Consider the following 27,642-nt stretch of genomic DNA (forward strand, 5'->3'; position numbering starts at 1 on the left):
TGGAGTAACATTAAAAATAGCCAGTTTGGCATCAATGAATTTGATATGGGACATTTTTCATGATCACAGATCCCTGGCATAGGCAGAGCCAGTCTTATTTCAAAGAATAATTAACAGTGCATGATCGTGAAAAGCCAGGGCATCTGAAGCATCTTCACAACACGACCGATGTGCCCAAGAACAGCAGAGATGGGTTATATTTGGCGATCGTACACTTTCAGGAGGTAAAATGTTTTTAACTGACTCTTCAAAGGGTAAAGGGACAGAAGATTACTAAAAACCCTTGCAACAGCTACCTGTAGTCTTTCATCATGGATCAGTATTTTTCACAGACTGTCACTGTGGGATTGTTCACCATGCACGGATACCAATGGCATAAACTAGCTTTAAAGCGGTCTTCACTCCAAAGTACCCATCTTTTGAGGTTGAGGTCGGGTGTCCTCGGGTTCCTCGAAACTTCAAAAGATAGGTTCTAAACCCATCATGCATGTTGATGAAGATCTGTAGCAATCAGCAGTTGATTCACAGATCTTGAACAACCATTCATTTGACCTCTGCGATTTAAAGGAAATGTAATGCTTTTAAATCTGATGACTGCTAGTAAAGAAGCATTAGGCACCACAGATCTGTGTGCAACCGAAACATTATTTGAATCAAGTTTGTAGCAGTAATGGATGCGTTCTCTGTATCAAACAAAAAATCGTTAACCAGTTTTCCTAGATTACAACAAATGGTTATCGTTTGAAAGAAATCGACTTTTAGAATCCATTAATGAAGGTGAACACCCTGGGTAGTTTGCCACATACAGCTGTACTCATTGTGCACATCAATAACTTACTGTAGACATCAGCGGCTCAGTTATGGCTGCCACGTCTTGCTGTTTTTGTAGGAGAAGCGGCATTCCCATCTCTAGAGCAGTTGCGCCTCTTAATCGCACCCGTGGCGCAGAGTGGACCACTAAGGGAATGACCAGCTTTGCCCATCTGCTGGCTTCTTCTCCCATTGATGCTGGCGTCTGTTCCAACAGACTGCAAGTGACAAATACAAAATGGACATTATAAAATACTACAAAAGAACAAAGATTAACTGACATTTGCTTCGTCCAACTCGCCACAAGGGCCTGATCAGGCATTGTGTTAAACTCCCCTCATCCCCCTCCAGACATACGGGACCCTAATGAAGAAAAAAAAAAATAAGTTTCTGCACTGGTAACTTTAATAGCTATTGAAATTAAAGACAAAGAATTTGGAATTCTATCCTGTTCATTTATAGGGCTAAGGTTTTGGGTCACAGCAGCCATTATACAAAAATAGGAATATCATCCTTGCAAATTCGGTAAGCACATTAGCTTTAAAAATATACAATGGCTAGTGTCCCACAAGGTTTGTTCAATGGAAGCAAAATGTGTAGTTCCCTGTGACAGGATTTTACTACTTGAACAATTACTGTATTCACAGTAAAAAAAAATATATATTTTTTTTATTTATTAACTGATTTGTTTCCACACCCTTACACATGGTTATATAAAAAAGATGAGTCAACGTTTCAAATTAGGATTAACATACGGCATGGACAGCAGCCCGAAACTTACATAATGAACAATTCATGAAATAGCTCACATCTCATATTAATAACACCTGTAAATACATGCACCTCTTGCATTAAACGTGTACAAAAATTAATCAAATCTAAAACTCTTAACATATTAAAATGTACATATCAGTATGATCTAAAACCCCTGTATAAAAAGGCTCCCCTAACAAAATATACTACTTTGATAAAGTGAACAAGCGCAACACGTGTGTCTGAGAACAGGCACCACAATGTCTGCTTGATCCGTAAGTAAACCAGATACAAATAGATGCAACCACTGATGCCTAACAGGCACAGTTCCTGGACACTCAAGAATAGGGTGCTTCCATATTTACGCAAACGACAACCTCTATAATATGAGGCCCCATGACATCTAAAGTACACAGGATGGTTAGCCTGAATCTGAGATCGGTCATTCCGATTCCTCAGTCAGGCAACACTCCAATATCCAGGCAAAGAATGTATTTTATTAGTTGTGCATTTGTAGTCTTCGTACATTTATATCTCTGGATTATTTCGTTCTGATAACACCACCAATCCCACAGTTTAGCTAGAGTTTCACTCTATTTGGGTTGCAAATTGCATCTTCACAATAAGAACCTATTTTTTCTAATACTTCCAACACAGAAAATATTTGCTCCACCTCAATCATGGGTAAATTGTACAAAGTCTGCATAAAAGGATTTTTTCAGTGGATTCAGTATTTTGTGGAACATACGTTTTTTGCATCAAACAATTGTATGGGAGCGAGGGGTCCTCAGGCCCCCTCGCGTCGTACGCTCCTCAATACAAGGCTTGGACCGCATGCCTCCAGTAGTGGTATTGCCCCTTGCCCTTATGTAAAGTTAACCACGGTTGACTGCTGCATAGATGGGACTACTGGGACTACTGAGCAGGACACGGGGCATCCATTTTTTGTGCCCCCTTTCGACTCCGTCTTGGGCAAACAGGCCTCACTGCGATAGTACAGCAATGCTCAGCTCCCCTTTCCACCGCAGCAGCCAAGGACAGACACACACACACACACACACACACACACACACAGGCGCGCAGGCAGCTGGCTGGCCCCCACCCTTGCACTCCCCTGCGAAGGAAAGCTCTGCACTTCCATTCTCACGCTGAGGCTGGGGAAAGTTGCAACAATCAATCTGCTACAGTCTTCTTCCTCTGAGATCACCGTTTGCCTGAAAACCGGCATGTGAACCAAGATGAGCTAAGCACTTTCTGCTCGATTCGTCCTCAAACGTGCAAGCCACCCACCCCCATTAAAACAATTTATTGCCATCCTGACCCTGCACCCCCTGTAAGGTATTTCTTTCAAGTGCCAGATCCTCGCCTGTGCTGCGAAACCCACCCAACACCCCCACTACTAACCTTAAGCATTTTTATTATATATACTTTTACTTGCACTAATGAATTTGAAACCTAGAAAGAAATACGAAACATAGTCTGATTCTTTTGCATGCACAATAAAGGTCAAGGCCTTCAATTAAAGCCACGACTGACCCAATTGTACTGACAATATTCAATGTGTGTATCTTATGTAGAAATGTGACAAGTAGCATAAAATGTTTAAAATAATTTGTCAATTAGCATGAAACAATACTAGCTTAGGTAGTGACCACAGTGACCGGACCCTGACCTGCATGGAACACAAGATGTTAACGTCCGTCAGCTACTCAGCCAACCAGGAGGAAGAGATGCTACCCACACCTACAGCACCACACCGTCTGGCCAATCGGGTCCATTTAGTATTTTTTGTTAGTTACTTTAACTAATATAAATGTTGGTACTGATTTAATGAAGGGAGAGTTTTTTTGGGGTTATTTCCTAGCTGGAGAAATAAACCATCCTTTGAACTCTTGCAGCCGGGTCTCAGTGCCTCTTTCCCAGACAAGGGATTTTGCCTGTTATTTTATTTCTTTTTCTCTCACATGTAGTAAGACGGGGAAAGTAACCTACACAATCTAGTCTACAAATCGTATAACAAGTTCATTCCTAATAAACTTTGCTATGTGCTCAGGCCCCAGGGATGCCAGTCAGAGATAGTTACCCAGTTGGCCACTTAACATGAAAATACTGCAAGGGTTGAACTATTAACGTATGGCTCCCTTATGCCCCAAAGTGCACGTCCTTACTACTGCTCCTCATTATCTCGTTTGCATCTTACGCTTTGCCCTGAAATGCTCGTATGCTATAACTGTTACAAAACAATAAAAAGATAATGTTGAAAAGAAAAAAAAATAAATATTGTAAGATCCCTCACCAAAACCATACCTAAAGTTTCCTCCCAGGTGGCAAAGAGGGCAGACACTTCTGAATCCCAATCCTGGGGGTGGCTGTTAGGGGAGTTTTCCTAAAGTCCCCCTTTGAGGCAATACTTTAGTAAGCTATCCCAGTGATCTGTAGATCCCCCAACTCTTGGTATCAGTCTGTACTACTCCAGAACCTTGGTAGAGTTGTCAGGCCCATCATAAGTGGAATATGTAAGCTGTAGATAAGTACAGTGTTCGGGAGAACTCCAATTTGTGTGCCAATTCCTTTCAACCTTAAAGACCCCCAGCTCTTTTACTGGACCTCAGGACTATTTAATTTTAAACCTGAAGTGAGCGAGACCTTTTTCTCACACTCTCATGTATTTTGATCTGATTTGGATTCCATTTTTCCTTTATTTTTGTTACCTGTCAAACTTCATAGGCATCTACTTTTTGTATGGTGACACAGCACCTTCAGTGCAGCATCACAGAGGTCCTTTGGATTTCTCATAAGGTTTAAATACCTTTTCTTGGGTGAACTACTGTTCCCAAGAATAGTAAAGTGAAATGGACTTTACTTGTAGGTCCAGCAGACCCAATTTTATGTGGCATGCTGGGGGGGGGGGTTACTTAGTAGCCTCTTTTCCTACATACTAAAGTAACATTTTTTTGTGTTACCCTCACTACTTTAAATGGCAGGTGGCAGTGGCTTAATGTTCCTACTGTTGTGCATACCAACCGCAGGCGGAATCCTTAGCTGCAGTATAGCACCCATGGGTGACCAGTCTTTTTTCGCCATATCTGGTTTGTGAGATCTTTCTTGGGTTTTACTCTGCACGCCAAACCAGGTTTAACCCTTTTGTTTGTTTTGCTTTTGGCGGGCTTCAGTACTGAAACCCGCCGCTGGCTCCACAGTGTCTGGCAGGGCAGGAAGCAAGGGAGGTGCCCAAAACTCCGTCCTTCGTCTCCTTTGTTACCCGAATGCATCCAGTGCCGATTGTCATTGCAGGACAGCCACCCTGCTGTTTGAGTGACAGCTAGGCTGTGCATGAATGGGAGAAACTTGCATAAAAGGCGAGGCATCTTGAACTGAAGGCAGAGTCGATCACTAGACAAAACACCCGAAGGAATCGTGAAGAGAAGCTTGCTGCATTGTCCTGGACCGGTGAACTGCCCGGTGAAGCCCTGCTGCTGTGCTGAAGCTCCAATTCCGAATAGACTAGAGAATCCCAGAACAGACAACTTCTTCCCTTGGGTTGGTGGGACCAACTAACCCCAAGATGAACTTTGCTGGACGAACTTCCCCCAACTGGCTGTACTTTGCTGCTGCTGCAGACGAGTGCCAGGGGTCGAGAAATCTGTGTTGAGTGCAACGTCTTTAAGCTGGACCGAAGCGCCAGGAAGATACTCCCGAAGCAGGACGACCCAAGCTCGAGTCACCTCACCAGAGTGCTGGACTCGAGCGAAGGAAACCCATCAAGCATCCAAGATCCGCAATGGTGCTATTTGCCGGTAGCTGAAACCGCAAAGTGCTGCTGAACTGAAAAGAGCCTGTAGCGGACGCCGACCTTCAAACTGCAGGAGTTCTTCAGACGTCCTCCCTCTTGTCCCCATGACCGAGGCCCAGGAACCCAGGATCTGCAACACTGCAACCAGAACAGAAGCCGTCTGAATCCTCCTCTTCGAACCTAAGGTAGTGTGCTGACTAAGGGGTACTTACCTATTGTCTGTAGCTTGCATCATCTTACTTGAGACTTGCAGTAGCTGCTTTTTGCAGAGCCGATCTCAGCTCTACTCCTCACAAGCCTAAACAGCTTGTGGCCCTAACTTTGTGCAAGACTTTGTGCCATCTAAGAAGTGCCTCATCTTCATAGACCTTGTTCAAATGGACTTTGGCTGTCCTAGCTCCCTGCAGACTCTTATGACCCATTGACTTTGATTCCAACTGTCCCTCATAGGTGGTACATTGGTTTAACTAAGTATTGCTGGGAAAGGTTTTATCTAGAGTTCATTGGGAGATTGAAAAGTGTTCACATGCTGTTAGAACCGGTTAACCTTCTTCCTTCCTTAACTTTTCTCTTTTTCCACAACCTCAACTTTTTACCAAGTGCAAAAGTGATATATAAATGCCAACACTGTCCTAGTAATTCAAGTCACCTCAGGGTGTAGGTGGTTTGTATGAAGCATCTCTAAAGATTATCTACTTGCTTATCTTGATTCGGAGATAGTGTTATGAAGTGCATTTTTATTGTTGCACATTGCCCTTTTTAAGGAATGCTTATTTAAAAACGGACCGTTAAATATTTTACTTGAAAACCTTGAGTGCAAGTTATTTGGATACTTGTATTTGTGGATTTCGATTTTACAGCTCACATTTACCCCTCTTGAGACAAGTCTGACTGCTCAGTCACACTACGAACTTGTGCAGTACAGACCTATACCAATAGGTGGGTTACCCAATACCAAGAGGACAAGACTGGTTTAGTCTCCCACAGGGTTACTGTATACAATCTTGTCTAACACATCAAAAAACACTTACACAAATATATATTAAAATATAGATTATACTTACACAAAAGTCACTGTTGAAGACAGTTATACTTTTAGATACTTTCAAAAGGCCACTTTTTAGCTGGTAGTTGCTTAACGCTTAAAATTGTTACAGGAGTTTGACAGGTCTACCGTATTCTCAGTAAGAACGCCCACCCACAAAATATGGTAATTGAATTAAGTTAGAGAAGACATAAGATAGTGATTTTTGGGAAGAATAGTTGCTTAGGGTTCAGCTTAAGGTGCTAGATGCAGTTTCTTTGCACAGCAAAGTCCAAAACACAACACTAGCTAAAAGGCAATTCGAAGAAGCTTCAAGTCTTGAATAGCAGCAGAAGTCAACGTTCCTGTGGATACTTTCTAGTCTCTAGGATAAAAAAAAAATGGAAGCAGGCTTACCCACCGTCAGAGACCCTGCTAAAGGACTCGCTAAGGGACCCAAGCAGCAGCTGATGTCGGAGATAACAGCGGGTTGCCCTGTGTTAGGCAGAAACCTGTGCAGTTCCCTTGGGGAACACTGCAAAAGATTTAAGACTACAGGTATAGCAGTAAACCCACTTGGTAGCAGTCTGCACCACCCAGGTTTACCTGGTAGCTGTGGCTGAGCAGTCAGACTTCCCTCAAGAAGAGTTAGGCAGTATGCAAAGTATACACAGTATGTACTCAGACACAATAGCACAAGCAAACACTGACCAGAGCTTGGTTTCAAAAGTATATAGTTATTTATTTTTTTAAGAACACATAAGTTGAAAACACTCTAGCAAAGTATAGTAAAAACACTTAAAACACAGTTATAATGAAAGCAGTTTCAACCCTTACTCCTATCTAGACAACTCTAAGTTAACTCCACATAATTAAAACAGAGGTGAGCGCTTAACGTTAGATGACACTCTAGTAGGTTTAAGGAAGGGGTAAAAAGAAACAGAAATGGGTTAAACACACCACTCTAAGGTTCAGAACACTTGCAATAGGCTCAAAGAAGCACAAAGTCACAGGTGAGCAAAAGTCACTAGGCAGGGCCCACTCTTAGAGTAGCCGGAGCGCAAATGTGCCCAAGATCACACTGTTATTAGGGATTCAAAGTCTTGCAAAGAGTTAGAAAGAGTTTAGAGTGGCTTTAGAAGTTTAGCCAGGGTATTCCAGGCACTCCCAGGTTCGAAAGCCGGGGGCTAAATCTACCCCGTACAGTCGGTGGCAAGGGAGGCCAGGCGGAACACGGTACCTTAAGCGGAAAGGATCCTCCAGCGGTGGCAGTTGTTCCAGGCAGTGGCAGCAAGGCTCGACGTCGGTCCGGGGAGAAGAAGTTCTCGCAGAAGAGCAGAAGAAGGAGGTCGTTGCACTGCCCGGGAAGAAACCAGCCGCGGAGTCCTCCGGTCAAAGGGTTGTACCGACTTTCGTGGTTGGGGTAAAAAGTGGTGGGGTTCCGGTTGCCGGGGTGCTTGGCACTGGCAAGGCGGCCACGAGATACCTCGAGAAGCGAAAAGAAGGCGAAAACTGGTTGTCCCCACCAGTCAAGGGAAGGAGCCACTCCGTTAAGAGTTCTCCTCGGTCGTCGGGAAAAGTGGTGAGACGGTTCAGCAGGGCTCCACCGGGTGGTGTCGTCGAAGCAGGTCGGCTCAGCTCTTCCCTCGTCGGATTCTTGGTCCTGTGGCGACTTCTAAAGTTCCAGTCCCCAAAGCCCTGCTTTTATGCAGCAAACCCCCATTCACCCAGCCTAGCTGTCACTCAAACTTGCTAAGTGGTGAGCCGGCCGGCTCACCACTTGGGCCAATCAGGACGGAGTGCGACTTGAGTTACCAAGGTAACTCAGTCCAGGGTGCCTAAATCCCCCTCCACCCCTCCTAAGTACCCCAGACAGAGTGGCACCACTTTGGAGGGCTTCTGTGGAGAAGCCCGCCAAAAGTGGAACAAAGGGCTCCACTTTGGGTCAGAGTTACAGAGGCGAACGCCAACGCCATTTTAGAATCAAGTTTTGGCAAAAAGTCCCAACCGGAGTTATAATAATAAATATATAAACCGGCGGTATGTTTAAGGCTACCGTAAATAAATAATTAAATGTGTTAGCCTAAAACAATGGGAAATCCCATAGGGAAATATTCGCGGTCGAATATAAAAAGTAGTTTCCACTGCCACCAGCCAAAACTCGATCAGGGGGGACGGAGACGTGCCCCCTCGACTAACAGACCCTGGGGCAATCGAATTGCCCCAGCCAGTACGTCCACAATATGATGGTTTGTACTGGTTCTGTTCAGGATTCAAGACTAGCAAAGTCTTTGGTGACTTTACATGCCCTGGGAGACAGTAGTCAGTCCCAGGGTATGGAGTCTATGTTGGGGAGTCCCTAGGACACCCCTGGGTCACGGCACAGAGGGTGCTGTGTAACCCACATCACAAAAATACATGAGGCCCTATGGAGTAAAAGACCCCATAGCCCATTCAACACAAGGTTTAACCAAGAAAACACTCTTCAATATGTCCAAGAGTGAGGGTAAAAGAGTCTCACTCTTGGCAGGAGAAAAAAAGAAACCCCAGAAATCCAGCAAAGCTGCTGGGGGACTCACTAGGTAGGGAAATTCAGCCTAAACAGAGAATTCTCCCTAACACCCTGGAACCTCTACATGCACTCGCTCTTGGAGCGACTTTCTGGGATAAGATAAGCAATACCTTTCCCCCCACAGTTCTTTCGGTTAGAAGAAAGTGTTCAGGGCGGAATGCTCTGCGATGTTGCAGCTCTTGACCCTACCTCTGGATTCCTTGGTCTGATCACGAAAGGCAGGACAATGGATGGAATCTCAGCAGCAGTCTCGAGGGAGGACCTCTGGCACGGCTTTCATCAACTTCCCTAGTCACGTAGCAGTTTCAGCGCCTTTTCTGCAGCACCAACAAAGGACGCGATTCGCCCGGTCAATCTTCTTCGCTTCCTGTAATCCTGCACTCTGTTGAGGGGACTTGGACGAGTTGGATGGGGTCTCTGGAGTGTCACTGAGGGCTCAGCAAAGACTGACGAATTCAGCCTCTCCACAATAGACTTAAAATGGGTTGCCGGTCTCCTGGTATTGGCGTTTGGCAGCTCTGGAAAGTCACAACTTCGGGAGATGGCTCAGATTAAAGTTAGTCTTGGGACAGGTTGTTCCCACCAGCCAAAGGGAAGGAGTCGTCCTCTTCGGAGTTCCTCAGTCGCAAAGAAAAAAACAGGATCAGGACACCATTGGTCTCCTCACAGCATTGCAAAGGGCCTGCAGGCGTCTCTGGTCGTCGTCAGTTTCTAGTGGTCGACTTGCGTTTCACTCCAGGAGCCTGCCTCACTTTTGTATACAGTTCAAGCACTCACCCCTCTACAATCCCGCTCAGCAATTTACAGAAAGGGGCGTATGGCTGTGGACAGCCATACCACTAGTGGGAGATGGTTCTATTCAGGCACTCGGGGAAACAAAAAGGGGGGTGGAAAGCTCTACCACCACTTACTGCCTGCCCAGACACACTGGAGCCTTCGGTGGGGACACCCAATGGTTCCCACCAAAGGCGCACACACACACACACACACACATACACACCCCCACCCTCCCCCCCCCAGAATGGTAGAAGTGCTAACAAAGAACAACCACGCTAGAAATGGCGAAAAAATAAGGAAGACCCCCAACTTAGCACCTGGGTGCCCCTATTGTGCACTAGAAAAAAAAAGAAAAATCACAATAGTTGGTAGAACACATCCACTGCCACCAGCCATAACTAGGATATCTAGGCGACTAATAAGTCACATGCACTCCACATAAGGTGGTGTGTGCCAATCTCTTAGAATATAAAGTTTTGGGAGAGATACAAAGTAACTCTCCATCCTTCCTTAAGAACCTCAGTTACTCTAGGATACCTAGCAACACTGCCCATAAGGAGCTGTGTGCTGCAATTGTAAAATACAGATGCCTTAAAGGGATATGGAGAAAAATAGACTCCATAGAACAGATAAGATACAGACGGCAGAGTTCCAAAAGACAGAACCCATATAAATGAATGAGTGGATTCCAAGAAGGCCGCTGTGCACTAGAGACGTGTGCAGACGGACCTTGTCCCGGCATTATTTACATCGGCACATTGTGTGCAGCTGCTCTCCCTTACCCTGCGATAACTTGACAGTGGTGCTTGGGTCTGGGTCCCATCTGCCGCCATCCCGAGGAGAGGAGTCCAAACAGGTCATGAAGAAACAAAGAAATGGACTGACCACCCCGAAAACTTCCATGGCGGATCCAAGGAATACCAAGCACGGCAGAGTCGGGAACCCGGATCTCACTTATTGCACGACAAACAGCGGCTCAACTGGTAATGAGGCACGCAGTCAGGAAGCAGCTGAACTATACCCATAACAATACTGAGGGGCTCCTTCATTAACAGAACCAGCGTATTGAATACCGGGAGACCGGAATCAGGGTGGAGCAAGGGTGAAAAGCAGGCGCATGTCATCATAGAAGCGGTTACAACCTCAACCCCCGAATACCGCAGGCAGGCCAGGCGTTTCTACAAATCCAGAGGAAATACACTCACTGGCCCCAACCCATACTGAACCAGTACTAAAAACCTGACAGAGCCGCACAAGTGTCGAAAGCTTAATACTGCAACCAGCACCCGCCGCGCCACAGTAATTGCAGAATCATCGTCAACTGTGCACAATTTAAAGCTTCCTGCATGCACACAAGATGTTTACAAGCAGCTGCCAATTGGTCATTAAACAAACCCGGTGCACTCACCTTCAAGACCAATACGAGGATCCACTTCGTTAGTGGCACTAGTTGGAACAGAGCCACCCAGGCTGCACCACGTATGTTCCGCAGAGGGCTCATCACTTATTGAACTAATAGGTTTTTACCACATTAAAACAGAATCTTTAGGCACTAGCATCCCCCAAAGCCTAGCATTTTTGCTCCGACGCAAGTAAGCATCTATGCTAAAGTTGCAGCACTGGATCAATTATTGACTATGGCTGAAAAACGAAGAGCTCCACTAGCACATCATCCACATTAGCAATCGAATATTATACCTCTATATCCTTAAACTGTGCAACTCCTAGCACAGTCTGTGGCAACTGTATACACAAGGGCTATCCACTCAATTAGCAGCAGATTCAGTGCCCTACTGCATCAAAGCAACTGTTATGGAACGCTGTGTATTAGCAACACTTGCAAGCGTCTTAGCACGGCACAGCCAATGTTTCATTAAACACTGGGAGAAGACAAGACTTTGGGCCGTGAGCCCCCCCCCCCAGGATAGCTTAGTAATTTTGCAATAAATAGATATAAGGCAGATCGCACAGGTGTAGAAGTGTGCCCACCTGGACTACGCTACAGACGCACAGGTAGTGCATCTGCCGAGAAAAGCGCTCTATGCCGGGAAAAAAAAAGCATTGGCCAGACGCTCCAATCCTCAAATCACACAAGACAGCCCACAACATGAAATATGGGCTAGACCTTCCAGGACTTAACTTAGTACCCCTAATCAAGCAAATGCTGCTCTAACATTGGCTGGAGCCACGGAAGACAGTTTTCTGGACTTTCAGAGCTCGTTCACAGCAGCATTTAAAACACAATTCACTGCATTTACATCAGAGATCAAACAAATGATTACAGAATTTCGAAAGACCCAACGGACCTGGGTGAGCGCACAGACGCAAATGAAAGAGCTATACCACAAGGGGGCGCTTATGCAAGAAGCTCGAGCACGATCCTCTCCCGGCCCGGGCACTTTAGTGAGTTGAGCCCCCACTGAGGCCTCCCTCCCCGACCCGCAAGCCAGAACGAGTGGTGGTGAATGCCCGCAGCACTTGTAGGAGCAACACCGAGCAAAAAAAAAAGGGTGAATATATATTTTTTTCCAATAAAAAGAATAATCTGGAATAACTGACCTGTGGCTGGGAATGGAGGCACGCAGCAATAACATCCGCGCATGAGGAGGTGGAAATCCCACCAGAACAGCTGCACGCACATCGCCCGTGGAACACTCCCGGCCAGCAAATCGGAACCTGTTGAACAACACGAAGAACGGGCACACCGTCTGCCGAGGGCGGCTGATCTTCGCTGTGCCCATGTGAGTGGTGGGGCGGGCCCCAGTGCACCATCGGGCCACCAGGGTGACCCGAGAGGGAGACGGCAACCTAGGGTGACAGCCATACGTTCGCCCTACCCCGGCCCTCGCGCTCATACAGAGCCTGCGGGAGAAGGAGCCCAGACGGCGTACAGAACCAGGCGGCCCGGTAGGTCCACGGCACGTGATCCGCTGGCTTCATAACACGTTTCGGGAGACACCACAGACCCTCCAGAGACTTCGACCTGTCGGTACGCGTGTCGAAGACCCATGCTTTCGCGGGCCCTTAGTGCGATCAGTGAATTTACAGGACAGCCGGAAGACACGGACAAAATGGCCGCACACGTCAGTACGTAGCAAGGTGAAGGAGTACCATACTGTGATAGACCTGCGACTTATGCCTGGAACCGACTGTCCACAGGCCTAACCAACAGACGCCCGCACCTCCACGGACTAGCAATCGCCCCCGACCCAGGAGGGCGCAGAAGAATTACGCAAGCCGGCCTGAAACCCCAAAACTGTGCGCCTGTCCACTCTGAGACACCTCACCATACGACATGGGCAAGGATAAACCCAGGAAACTAATCTCCCAGAGCAGGATCGATCAAAACACGACGCCGACAGCGACCACCCCGTCGGAACAAGACCTACCAGACACTATGCCACAGGCAGAAGGCACAATATCGTTAAAAGACATCATGGCTGCCATAGCAGACTCACGGGCCTCGATGGAGCAAAAAATAGATGGCATCAGCATGGACGTCTCCCTCCTCCGGCATGACCTCCAGAAGCAGACGTCCCGTACCGGAGAAGCAGAGCAACGCATATCTGGGACGGAGGACGGCCTACGGCAAGTAGAACAACTAGCTAGAGTAACGACCCGCCTAAAAACCATGGAGGAGAGGGTCAATGAAAGCGAGGGAAGATCCAGGCGTAATAATGTTAAAATCCTGGGATTGCCGGAGAAAGTTGAAGGCCCGAACATGGAATTATTTCTGGAGCAGCTATTCACAGACATGTTCGAAACAGATACATTCTCCAACTTCTTTTTAATTGAACGGGCCCACCGCGTGCCGACGGGTCGCCCAGTACCAGGTGCCCCCCCACGCACAGTGATAGCAAAGCTATTGAACTATCGAGACGGCGACGCACTGCTCCAAACGGCACGGGCAAAAGGCACCCTCACATACAATTGATCAAAGATATCGTTTTTTCCAGATTACACAAGAGACGCGCAAAAAGCCAGACAATAGTTTGACCAACTCAAAAGACAGTTGGAAACCTTGAATGTGAAGGTCCACTTCACTGACCCCAAAGATGCATGGAAATGGGCAGAGCAACACATTGAAGGTGACTGGACCAAGACAAGAGGCAACGGAAACCGAGCCCCCCGAGCCCAGCCAAGACATGAACCGCCGGACCAACAACCGCCAGGCAACGTTCCGCAACCACAAGAAAGAGAAGACTGACACACGAGACATGAACAATCAAGAACTCTGAAGGCCCCAATAAGCAAGGTGTAAGGTACGTTGATGGAGAAGCCCAGTTGGAACAAAAGGTCTACTTGTTATTAGCGAACCTTGCTGAGAAAGCGGCGGAAGCTGAGATTCTTTTCCCCAGGGCATACAGCTTTTTCCCCTCGTCTGGAGGTGCCTCAATGGTGGACAGTGGCACCCCTGCCCTCTTCCTTGTATTAGTTACTACAAGGGAGTCTGGTATGGAGTGGCCCCTGACGTACAAAGGGTCAGAAGGAGATGGACTGAAGAGTTTCTATTCGAGGGTTGACCCCTCTGACCAACGCAGGAGTGGATAGAGAAGGGGCGATTCTTCTTTTTACTGAAGCAAGGAGTGGAATGGTTTGACTGACAGGGGGTTTCTCCTTAATTACTTTTTCCACAAAGTCAATGTCAGGAGAGGTCTCCCCTGTGTCTAATTCGAAATGCGCTGCTGCTTTGCGCAACAGTGCATTAAACGTAGGCTGGTCATCTATAGGAGATGTGTTCCTAATAGGCGAGTCTTTGGGAGGATATGGGGTTATGGCATCAGGGTCAGAGTACGCTGATGGGGACTGCCAGGGGTGTGAGGTAACTACCTCTAGTTCTTCTCCGAAGCCCCCTGCACCTGTATCTGTATCTTCTTGAAAACCCTCCTCCTCTAGGTTTCGTTCTTCCTCTACACCCAAAAATTCATCCTCTTTCTGAAAATGTTGTTCCTCTTCAGTGAGGTCATACACATCTAATTCCTCATGTGAAGGATTAAACAGCCTAGGAAATTTGACCCTGGGGTCTTTCTCTTCGTCTTTGGGGTGTTGGTAGGTTTTGGTGTTCCATAAACCTTTCCATTTTCTCCATACAGAAATGGAGTCTCTCCAGAGTTTCATGGGGTACCCCCGAGTAGTCCGGCGGGGGTGGGGGGACGGGGGGAATTAGTGTTTTCTGCCTGGAAACGCTTTGACCTCTCCCACAACGAAGAAAGGCTTCCGTCGCCGTCTGAAAATCCTTCCGGTAGGCCAGGAGTCCCTCTAGATGAAGGGGGCAGTTCCTGGCTCCCCTTCGGCTTTTTTGGCGTGTCTTTAACCCTTTGCGCGGTATTCGACGTCCGTTTATGGGTATCGGCGGAAACAATCCTCGCTAGGCTCTCGACAAGTAAATTGTCTGTGGAGGTTTCTGGTCTCGACGTTACGGGCGTTGCGTGTTGTACTGCGACGGGCGCTCTTACATGGAGCGTTACGTCGGATGGTTTTGGGGTAGCGCCTTTATCTGTGGAAAGCCCAGTCGCGGCTGCGTTTGCGAGTGGGGCTTTCGACTCTTACGGTCCGAGGTAGACGCCGGGGTGCCCTGCGTCTCCTTCGGCGCTGATGGATTCTTCGTCTTCGACTAAGAAGAGCCGTGGGTTGTGTGCTTATGGGAGGGAGTCTTTTGTGCGTCCTTGTCGCCGGGGTGTTCATCCCCATAAGCAGGGCGTGAGCCGAGCCCGTCTGGGCCGGGGACGGACGTCGAGGAGCGTGAGCGCTCCCGAGAGGTTTAAGACTTCCGCAACGGAGGTCGTGTTATCACCCTCGTCACTTTCCGCGGCGGCGGGTGAGGAATCGGACTTCGACATGGCGTAGGCCGCCTACCTCTTGACTCTACGTTCTTTTAGAGTTTTGGGTTTTAAAAGTTGACAAGCCGCGCAGCAGTCTTCTTTATGATCGAGGGGCAAGCAACGATTACAGCGTTTATGCTAGTCCTTCCAGGTGTACTTGCCCTTGCAGCGCGGGCAAAACCTAAAGGGTGTCCTCTCCATAGCGGAGGCAATCATTTGTGGCGATAACAACCCCGAGGGGAAGGGAAAAGGAAAGGCATTCTCGAAGAGAAACAAGATAGTTCCACCCCCTCCCTCCCTACTGTATGTTGGCCGGCGAGGCCAGGCCACGTGTTCGGCAGCGCCGAAGGATCTCCTCCGTCTCGTCTCCTCCGTCGTCGAAGATCTTGTTCGAGGAGCTCCGCGTAAAGGCGACCAAAAGCTGGGTGGAAAAAAACAATCTGAGGGACCTCGACGCGTGAGGGATTGTGGGTACACCGCACATCACTATAGGGATAGTGTTACAGAGACGACTTGTCGACGTCCCCTTTTCGACTACGTAAAACAAAATGCAATACCGCAGTGACCACTGGATGTCGGACCTATGCACAGCATGTGATTCTAAGCAGATTAACAAACATCAGAAATTAAACTATTTGGGGGTACACTTAACTAATACTTTACAGTCACTGTACAAAGTAAACTCCCCCCCCCTATTCTTGAAGTACTTCGACGTTTACTTTCGAGATGGGGTCCACTTACAGTTTCTTGGATAGGGCAGATAAACACAGTGAAAATGTCGGTGCTTCCCCCAAGGTGCTATATTTATTTCAAGCTCTCTATACCTATTCCACCATCGTTCTTTCGTGAAATACACGGGATCACATCAAGATGCATCTGGAACAATCCAACCCCACAGATAGCAAAGAAAACCAATGATTCCTACAAGTAAAGGGCGCCTGGGATTTCCCAAATTGGTTAATTATTACCAGGCAGCACACTTACATGGTGTTGCCAGACTGGTTCTCTTCAGATTCCGAGAAAAAATTGGCTAAAATGGAAAGGGCAATTTGCGATTCTCATGTAGCGGATTTACTTTGCCTTCCTAATCTAGATCGCCCCACGATCATGCACGCTACCCAAATTACACATTTAGTCGAAGTAGTTTGGGACATGGTAGTTAGACAATATCAAATCAAAACACACCCTTCCCATTTCACACCAATATTTGAGAAACCGAAGGTCAAACCAGGTTTGGAAAAGGGCTCATTTCCAAAATGGAAAGGACTCAAATTGTACTAAAATGAGATGGGTTTCAGGGCACAGAATTTAAATCATTCGAACAGTGTAAAAGGGAGTTAGGAATGTTGGAAACAGATTCCAATACTTTCAGGTTCGACATTGGCTGATGGCTCCCCCGAAAAAGTCACGGCCCTCAGACCACTAACCGCATTTGAAAAATTCTTGATTTCAAATCCGGGTGAGAAAAACATCATTTCCAATCTCCATCGCTTTCTACAAGAGGAGTTCATAGTGAGCAACTCGAGATATTTTCAGAACTGGCAGCAGATACTGGGTGTCTATATCCATTTTGGCGAGATATATTCGTAAGCTAACACGCTCCTACAGATCAGAGTCATGGTATAAAGCAATGTTGCAGCAGCACTACAACCCATATAGACTATATAAAATGAAACTAATTAACAAATCTTGGAGGGAATGCAAAGGTGACCGGCTGCATATATGGCTGGACTGTCCCAAATTGGTAGACTATCAGGGAACCATCAATAAATTCATCCAGCAAATCTTTGGAGGGCGACCACAGGATCACATAAAAGATCTCCTGCTGGGAATCACAACCTGTGAGGAAAGAAAATGGCCTAAACACAAACTTTAAGCTCAAACCATCCTTCGAGTCGCGGCCTTAGTGTGGATAGCCCAACATTGGAAAGATGAGATCATCCACATGTTCACGACTGGTTTATGAAGGTATGGAATGGTGGACTTACACAATTCAGGGGGTGCATTCGGCCTTCTCAAAAGATTGGGAAATGGTTTTTGCAGTTTCTACAGGATGATTACAATGTTGTGCTTTGCCCACACAAACTACGGATCCTAGGCATTGCATAGACTGACTTGTTATTCCTTGATTGCGGCCGGGACCTAGGTACGAGGATTCGACAGGGAAAATGTTTATATAATTTTAAATTCCAATAAAAAAATAAAAATGAATGAGTGGAAAAAGGCTCCACTCGGTCAGGATTAAAGAAAAAAAGGTCCATAAGTCCAGCAAAAAGTACTGGGGCCTCACTAGGCTAGGGGGATCAAGCATAAACATTATTAAACTCCCAACAGTGGTGTAATGCGGTAGGCTCACCTGGGTGGAGACAAGGACCAGGGTAGTGAGGAGATTGTGGGATCAGTGTATTTTCCTCTAGAAGGGATACTCTTGTCATTTCTAAGGTTGTAACCCCACAACATTAGATCAAAGGAACAAATCTCTAAATCTCTTATATCCCTAAAATCAAACATGCTCCTCAATGCCAAAAGGTATACTACAAGGAATGTCAGAAATGTGGCCTTTTCTATACCATCTAATGAGGTTGAAAACCACAAGATAAGGGCATTAAAGCGACCCTTAAAAAAAAAAAAAGTGGGAAATCCCAAAGTCACTAAAATGAGCTACATGTCCCAGAATCTCATAGGTACTGAGAAAAAGAAAAGGGCTGAAGAGACCTGCAGAAGCAAAGGACAGGAAAGTAGGCCCAACAGCCTTTGCCAGGGTCAGGCAACACTAAGGGCCTGCACCTGAAATCAATTACCATCTGCATAAAGGGCAAAAAGGGGAAGGAGCTGGAAGGCTGGCAGTAGTAGCAAGAGGAGCATGAGGCTGGCCGTTCATGAGCAAGTGTGATCACTTAAAGGACGCCAGACGAGAGAAGAGCATATTTCACCTGCAGGTTCTGAGTTGGTCCTGTGTTCACAATCCCTGCCTGGCCGTGGCTGCACAAAGATGTGCTGAGATTGAAGGTCTTCCCAGGTGCATCTAGTGGATCTAATTGCAGAGCAGAGATCGTGCTGCAACCCAAGGCTCGGGTGAAGAATCACAAAGTGAAGGAGACTCCCCGTGGTTAAGGCCGGACTGGAGCCACCCATGATGCAGAGAGGTGTGGGTCCCAGAAGTGCCTAAAGTAGTAGCAGTAATAGCAGCAAGGGATTGGAGGGAAGTTGAAGCAGCCTGCATACAACCACAGGCGTGCCGGAGCCGGTGAGTGGCGCTCTGTTCAGGTTCACTAAAAAAGCCTAACCGATAACTGTTAGCAGCTCAATTGTAACACGCGTAATAGGAGCGAATAGAAGTGGTTTGTTACGGTAAAAAATAAAGTCCCCAAAATAGAAATGTATCACACGGATGTCTAATGCAAGTCCGAGTGCTCATGTAAAACGAAAAGCTTTTCATTTCCCATTTTTAAATGTCTAAATCGTGTGTCTCCAATTAAGGACACTGCTTTGCTAATTCACTCAGAAGGTTTTAACTGACATTCACAACGTTACAAGTAATATTACACCAAAGAGGTCGCGTGTGAACAATTGCGATTTCCGGCCAGAGTCCAAGTATCACTCCTTGCTAAGGAAAGGGAATACAAGTCCTTAGTTCTTTAAAGTTGAAAATCTTCAAAGAGTTGTCATGTGTACCTAAATCGGTTTCCCTTGTGAAGCTTGAACCTTATAATATCCATAACAAGTATTCAATGAAAGTAGAAGTTGCTGAATTGAGACGAGCAAGCATTGCACAAGCCAGTAGGTGAATCCTTTCCCTAGTGAAACCAGCCCTATTGAAATCTAACCATCTGTATTTAAAGTTGTTAAAGGTCCAGTGTCCTCTGATACAAGTGTGACAAGGTTATCCAAAGCTGGAAGAGTGGCAATACAGTTTCATGGTAGCTACTTAAACCAAGAAGGTGTGAATAAAGCGGAGAAAGGGAGCTGGGTTCTTGTAAGAAGAACAAGTCAATCTGTAATGCTGAGACTGTTGAGGGAGCAGCAGTCTGGAAGCAAAGGCAGATTATGTTGTGCAACGGCAGATTATATTGGTGGCAGTTTGACGAGAGATCCTTTTGTAATACCATAGGAAAGAGTGCCTTACGTACCTGTGTAGGTCGAACAGTCTAGTCTTTAAATTGCCTAACAATCATTAAGTACCAGGTTAAAGCAGATCAATCAGAACTGTGGTTGTCTATAATACGGTCAGTGAATGTTGCATTAAAGGTGGTTGAAGCAGTAGCATACTGTGGAGCAAAGGAGCCTTCCGTCAAGATAGGGTCAAGAGGAAAGCAACACCCCAAGAAGAAGCATCCTGACAAATTATACCAAAGACACTACAGAGGTTATAAACACATGGACAGTTGTTGATGCAGAAGTGGTGCTTTTATCTTTGAACTGTGGCAATACCATCCCGTAAAGAGGATATCCAGGATTACCATTGGTGCAGTTCTCTTTGCTGGAATTGGAAAGAACTTCAACAGAAAGCTAAAGAACTTTTACCAGTGGATTTGTGTGAACTTTTGGAACTCCCAAGATCTGATTCCAGACTTAATGAACACTTGGAAAGATTGACTTTGGACAATCCTGGGAAAGGGCTCTACCCAGGACAGGTGAAGGTCATCCAAGTCACTGGTTGTTTGGTAATCGGTTTATGATTTACATTGAATGTTTTGCTGTTTAGTGTGAGGGCCAACTTTGTGAATGCGAGGAGAAATCCCCTTAGAACTTAAGTCAGGCAACTCCCTGGTAGAGTAGGTTTAATAAGGGTTTATTTGCACTTTGTTATTAATAAAATGTCCAACACTGACAAAACCTCTAGCAGTTGTCTGCCTCGCATTACTGACCCCCCACAATACCCGCGCTTGTGTGCGGAGTGGTACCGATGTGCACTGCACAAACTATTTTCAAGTGAAGGGTGGAGTATGCAAGGAATGTGTAATGAGTCCTTTACTGTTTCCCCTGTATACCAATGGGCTATGCAATGCCCAGACATATGCTTCTTCAGATTTCTTTAGAATAGGAGTGAGATTACTTCTGGTTCTAGCATATGCTGATAATACGGTCCTGATTGCCTGTACTGCACAAGCTTTACAGACCCTTATCACGGTGAACACAGACTTCAGGACATCATTAGATCTAAATGTCAATGCCTCCAAGTCGGCTGTAATAGCTTGCCATCCCAGGAGAAAACATCCTGGGACGGCAGCGGTAGCTATTCGATAATCCCGGGAGTGTATGCATTTGATTATCTGGGGGATACAATCACTCCGAATTTAAAACCAGTGGTGCATCGAACAAAACAAGCAACTAGCTTTAAGCACCCACTAGGTGGGGGTTAGAATATTCATGGCTATGTCCAAGTCAAAGCCACTGGACTTCGTAAAGGTGGTCTACGGCAGTAAAGCCGGGGCAGTGGCTTAACATGGAGCTGCAACTTGGGGTTATGGAAACACAAGAAATGTTGGGGCTCCTGCAATCAGCACAGAATTATGGTTTTCATCTTAAATTGGGCATGTAGTTTTAGTAAGATGAAATGGCAGCGGAATGAGCTCTGCATTAGTTAAGGTTGTGCGACAATCCCTAGGCTGTACCGACACATTCTTTAATTACACATTCTAGATAATAGGAGAGCATACAACATCCCATGGTTGGGTCATGTCAGGAAACAGCTGAAAAACGGAATGTGGACCAATATAGGACTGACCCCGCACAACTTGATAAAACAAGCAGCTGCAACTCATTTAAAAACCAAGCTGCTGTTGAACGGATTGAAAATCCCGCAACAATTAAGAGTTTCCTCTGACTCTATTCAAATGTACCTATGGGCTAACAACCTGTCTGAAAGAACATTTACACGAGGCAAGATTTTAACTCTCTCCCGTTAAGAACAAGATTGTCTCACTGGTCAAAGAGTAGTGAAGGAAAGTTGTCTCTAGCGCCGAGAGGCAGAGGAGGACCTCTTGCACTTTGTGCTATTTTGTCCAGAATATAGAGTTAGAATTATGACCTTGGTGCTCATTTTGAGAGAGAGTCTACACAGTGTCATCCAGAATGGTTATACTTACTGTGGGCAGAGAATTTGCTAGTGAGCTGGTCACTATTACAGTTTTTAAATAGAGCACTTGCTAGAAGGACTTCATTTGTGCCAATAAGTTGCGTTTGATCTTGACAATCAAGTTACTCTTCACACCAAATAGGTTATAGGATGTGCAAGTCGCATGAATAATAGAATTGTTTTGAGTAAGGGTTTGACTAGGTCCCCATTATGAAGTAAAATATTATTCCTATTTTCTCATGGTAGTCATTTATTCACAGATCGAACGAACCTCGAAAGCAATTCAATAATGAGAGTTTTATCTTATTTTGATTTTTACATCTCGAGTATGGGGAATTTCGGTTTAGAATGTGATCCATAGTCTAGATTAGTTTCTAATTGGCTACTTCTCACCGCTCATATGAACTCTGGAATGTTAATCTATTTATGTACTGATTTGCACAGTGTATCCTGTGAGATGGGCATGTCCCAGGTAGATGTGGATTGAGAACATGTGGCAGACTAGAGTGACCAGTAGGAGAAAAGGAGCCTTTTGAATAAGGCAAGTGAAAGCGTTCCCGCCGGGATGAAGCACTATGTACTACTCTTGCATCGTACTGGACCTCTCAAATTCTCATCTCAAGAAAAAGTGTGATCTTTCCATTTCATACACCGATGCAGACAACTGAAACAGCAGGCACATTTCTCAAATTTAAAAAGCCATTTTAATTTAAACAAGTTAATGGGTAATCAGCAGATCCTTTTACTTTCACAGAACATGCATTCTTATTTTATTAATATACCTGTGTGGTCATGTGTTAACACTGTATCTTGAACCACTCTGCTCGGCTTCCTAAGAGTTGGCCTTGACTGAAGCCACCACCACTAGGACAGCCAGAGAAACTGGAAGGGAAGCCCCGCTATCTAGCTTGGGTCAGTGGCGCTCATTGACAGAAAACAAATCGAGAGAACCTGTCCACACAGCATTATACTGCAGTTTAGTATCTGGTAGTGAGCCCAAGTTGAGATTGAGCTGATGAGGCCATGTGGAACAAAGATTCCACATTGTTTTACGATGGGGTTTGAAGAGCCCATTTGGCCACAGTGGATTATATGTGGGTGTTAAACAGTCTCAAGAGTAACCCTTTAGGCCTGTATGCAAAAGAGAGGACTTAATCACTTCCAATTAATTGGTCTTTAATTTTTCAGCCATGACCGAAATATTACATATGTAAGAATCTACGACTTAACAAAGGATGGCTGTGTAGCTTAGTATCCTGCAGAATGGACATGGCTGAGTGTTGTGGGGTGGCCACAGTTTTCACTTGCCACTGGCAGGATCAAATGTGACCTAGTCTGAGCAACAGGCTTCATAGAGTACATAGCTAACAGATGAGCTCTCCAGAACAGACAGCCTAAAGTTGGTGGTACATGTGTGGTATCGTTAGGTGCAGAAGGAGCTTACAAGACAAAAAGGTTGTGTGCATAACCAAACTTCCCCAACAAAGCTGGGTGCAACAACCCCTCACATAAAGAGTGTGCTGCAGAAAGGTGAATGGAAGAAATCCGACATTGAAAGGACATTTGAGGCGTGAGAGTGGGATGGAAGTGCCACAACATTGCAACATAGTATTTGCAGTATCTCCAACCCTTTACTGGGCATAGATATCTGGCAGATCTCATTGGAAAGCTCTGTGTAAGAGCTAAGCAATGGGCCATGGCAGAAGGCACTAGGACAGAGGGGTCCATTGCAAATGTGAGAAGGATTTGTTATGCCAGAGGAATCCGGAAGGAACAACCTGACCAGTCAACATCTATTTGTACTACCATAAGGAGACAAAGGGACCGTTTTTCTGGAATATGGTGGTGTCCTCAATGAATTTCAGTACACGTGATCTTTTACAGAATTTAATATGGTTTCTAGCATGCATTTCTTTTAGCTTTAGTTTTCCTTTCGCCCCCTTGCTGCTGCCTTTTCTCTGGGGCCTCTCCCCTTCCCTCGCCCGTTTTTGCCAGTAGCTTTCTTTTGTTTCCTCCCCCCGCCACGCCCCCCCGTTTCAGTCAAGCAGACCATTTTGACACCCCTCCCAGGACAGCCTCTGCCCGTCAGTCCTCTGCTAAGGGCCTCGATGCAAAGGGCAGCTCACCAAGAAGCAGCTCCAGTCCGGTTGCCTGTGTTCGCTAGCCTGGGAAACCTGCAGCCATCAACAAGCAGAGACTGCTAAGTTAAGTGTAGGTATGAGGTCCAGCCTTACTGCATGGTTACGCTCACCTGGTCTCTGCAAAGGCGTTGGGGCACGGTTGCAGCCCTCCATGAACTTGAATCACCCCCTTCAGGCCTCTCCCTCAGTAGAAAAGCTGCGAGCGGTGGTAGGTGGTGATACTGCTCCTGCGTGGAGATAAGTGTGTGAGTGCGTCAATCTGTGCTTGTAGTACCTCTCGAACCCTTCACCCCAAAGTACAGTTTCAGTGAGCATACGCCAGCCCATAAAGCTCACCTGTGAATTATGGAAGATAAACTCTCCGTCCTGCTACTTCTAGCAGGGGCGCGTCAAATGGGATCTAGTTCCTTCACTGATCCCGGATAAGGATTATTCCAGTCAAGCTGCGACTATGCTTCTCCTTATGATTGGTAAGTCTGTTTAATGTCTTTATATGTTGCTCCTATTTATGCCCTCAATAATGTCTCTTCTGTTTTCTTCCCTTAGATGGAAATGTGGCCTCAAAGCAGCTGCGAGACGCGGCCGAATGGAAGATGGATGATACCGCAATGTTCGACAGCAGGTAAGTGATGGTTTAAGGAAAAGCACGAAGTATGGCGAAGCGCAACCTTAAACTGACTTTTTCCGATGTCTAACCGTGTCTTCTGTTTTTCCTTGCAGGCGCTGCTGTCGGCGATGAGGCGTGTCGTGCTGTGGTGCCAAGATGAAGATTTCAGCGTTCCGGAAAGTGTAAAGATGAATACTTGATTCGCCGAAGAAATGTACAGATAAGAACAGCTTCCCCCGGTTGGTAAGTATGCTGGCAGGAAGCAGGCTGTCCAGGAAGCAGGATCTTCAAAGGTAAGTTTGACCTCAGGCGACGGCAAGAGTTACGCTGCTTGCAAGTGCAGAATAATGCGAAGCATCTGTCTTGAGGAGAGGGGCAGCTTATATAGCTGTGATCGTGGGCACGCCCATTAGGGCTAGCTTACCAGCCACACCCTGCCACTCCTAGAGCGAGCACGTGCAAAGGCAATCCATTAGCAGCCACACAAGAATGCACTTGGGGCTGCTTAATGGATAGAATTTGAGGTTAATGCATCCTGCTTAATTAATGGAATATTCAAGGTTAATGCATCTGAAGTGCTATGTCCATAATAAAAGCTTTGGTGTTAAATGGATGTTTTACTTTTGTTCATGAGCCTGGCGCCAAAGGTGCCAGGCCAGTGTCCACCCATGTATCCTATGCATGAGACCCCTGCATGCCTGTGCCCCTGACATTCATGACCATGACATGCACTTCTTTAACTACCCCACTCTTATTACCCAATATCTTACTTCCTCAGGCATTTAGCCCATTTATCCTAATAAGCTAAGGTGTGCATTTAACCCAATTGTAAAGGTAGTCATGTTGAATCTGCGTCGCTGAGTAAGGGGACCATATTTTGCATCCAGCTTAACTGGGTTACTTAGCCATATTTTGCATCTAGCCTATTTGTGTTAGTAGGCCACAGTTCACATTCGGACAGTTTTGAGTAGGGTTGCGTGGACTAGCCTTGAGCCACATCTAGATATAATTGTGAAGATTAGCATGCGTCACATTTTAGCAAAGTTACTCACCGTAGTGACTACCTTACTCCCAAGTCGTGTCTTTTTTCCTCCATGATTTTGGGACATTCTGTCCGGCAGGACGGAACCGGAGCACTTTGAAGCATCAAAAATACTTTGTCCTACGTTTACGCGGGGCCATCATGCATGGCTGTAGCCCTGCCTTCCTGAGCCCCAACCAGCGCATCGCCCTTCAGTCCTTTTCTATTGCAAAAGTCCAAGGACAAATGAGCAAATAGAGGAATCTTTTTAGGGGGTAATGCAGGCGGGCATATGGAGGAAAGGGGACTAGGATTAAAGTTAGTGACTAAGGTGAGTAACTTTGTTATACTCCCATGTCCCGTCCCCTTTCTTCCATACTTGGGAGATTCCCAAGCATGGACCTATAAAATGGGTGGATGGAAATGATTTACAGCAAAGGGGTTTTGAGCACTGCCTGGCAAAACTCGGCATCAGCCCTGGAGCCGAGATCAAGGCAATAGTGCTCACAGAAAGCAGAAGCTGAAGACCATGTTGCTAATTGTCTCCCATGGCATGTTTTTGAAAAGCTACAGCCGCTGCTTTACCTCGCACTTGATGTACCTGGATGCCTTTAGGAGCATGCAGGCCTTGTACTGTATAAGCTTCTGAGATACACGAAGCAACCCAACGCGAGATGGGAGCCTTGGAGGAAGGAGTTCCTTTTGGATTCCCAAAGGTAAAAGATTTGAGAAGATCCTCCGAGGTTGCTTGTTCTCTGCAAGTAAAACTTAAGTGCTCTCCTAGCGTCCAAGTTATGGAGGACTCTTTCTGCATCTGAAGCTGGTTTTGGACAGAAAACCGGCAAGGAAATGGTTTGGTTGACAGGAAACTCAAAACAATTTTTGAAAGAAAGGATGGATGCGAAGCATTACCTTGTCCTTATGAAAAACCAAGAAAGGATACTCAGACAGAGCTTGCAGTTCACTTATTCTTCTGGCCATGTAACCGCTATCAAGAAGGTCACTTTCCAGGTGAGAAACTGTAGTTCTACAGTGGCTAGTGGCACAAAGGGTTTGTGGCAGAGCAGTGAGTACCACATGGAGATCCCCATTTAGGATCAGATGGCTTGACCAGAGGAAAAAGATGAAGCCCAGCAAAATCTCTTATTTATTGGGTTTGTAAGAGCGAAAGAGCACGTATCTGTGCTAAGGTATGCCCCAAGTTCTGCATGACAAAACGTGGATGCCCGTGGCGGCTAGATGAAACACAGGACACAGTCAAAAGAAGCATGGCAAGGCACCAGTAACAGGATCAAAGCGATTTGCTTCTGTACTGGGCTCTTGTTGAAGGTTTGCCTGCCGCCCGAATTGAGACTAAACTGCACTGAGGATTTGAACTCAGGGACCCTGCTGCTAAGCTGAAGGATTGTGGAGAGAGATGCCAAACTGGATTGCTCTGGTGCAGAAGATTGGGGATCTGCAGCAAACTGATCGGACTGCGTATGGACAGCTGCTGAAGTTCTGTGAACAAGAACCTGGCTAGCCACCAAGGAGCTATGAGCAGCAGAGTGCAATTGTTGGCACTGCTGAGTTTCCAAAGCGATCGATTAATCAATGGCAGAGGAGGAAAGGTATATGCTAGCATGTCCCATGGAATCTGGAGCGCATCCCCCAGGGAAGATGCAGAGTCTGTGCCTGGAGGCATAGCTCAGAAGCTTCCGGTTGGCTGCCGTTGCGAGCAGGTCCACCATCGGCGTGCCCCACTGTGCGGAAAGGTGGAAAAGAACAATCGATCTCCCACTCGTGGTTCGCCTCTGGCGGCTTAGGGAATCCACTGCAATATTGTTACACCCCAGAATGTGCACTGTCTGTAGCCAGATCTTGTTCTTCACTGCCCATTTCCAAATGTGGATGCCTAGATTGACAAGTGAGGTAGCCCTGGTACCATTTGTTCACATAGAACATATCCACCAAATTGTATGCGTGTATTGTCACTCTTGCTGACAAGGGAAGGCCGAAAAGCTTTCAACGCCAGGAGTTAAAGGTAGTTGATACAAGACTTCCTGTCTCAAGGTGTCCTCAAGTCAAAGACCTCCAAGTGATCCAACGTGGTCCCCCAAGGCCCAGGAGTCGTCAGTCGTTAGTGCAACTTGTGGTAAAGGTTCCTGAAAGGAGGCTCCCACTGAAAGGTTGGTAGGAGTCGACCACCAATGGAGATCCGTCAGCATGGATGATGGGATTGTTTTCAATTGAGAGTCCGGGTC

The 27,642-nt window shown here is 46.3% G+C and overlaps 1 protein-coding gene across 2 annotated transcripts in view; it reads right to left on the bottom strand.

Annotated features, from left to right (window-relative positions):
- Positions 1–27,642, bottom strand: part of RIF1 (replication timing regulatory factor 1) — a 1,074,525-nt gene that overhangs the window by 908,313 nt on the left and 138,570 nt on the right. For both annotated transcript variants that reach the window (XM_069616488.1, XM_069616487.1), the window contains exon 6: positions 839–1,028. In XM_069616488.1, coding sequence (XP_069472589.1) covers positions 839–1,028 — 190 coding nt within the window. The remainder of the gene's footprint in view (positions 1–838; positions 1,029–27,642) is intronic.

This window comes from Ambystoma mexicanum, chromosome 9, assembly GCF_040938575.1.
Source record: "Ambystoma mexicanum isolate Mex_15411 chromosome 9, UKY_AmexF1_1, whole genome shotgun sequence".
Lineage (NCBI taxonomy): Eukaryota > Metazoa > Chordata > Amphibia > Caudata > Ambystomatidae > Ambystoma > Ambystoma mexicanum.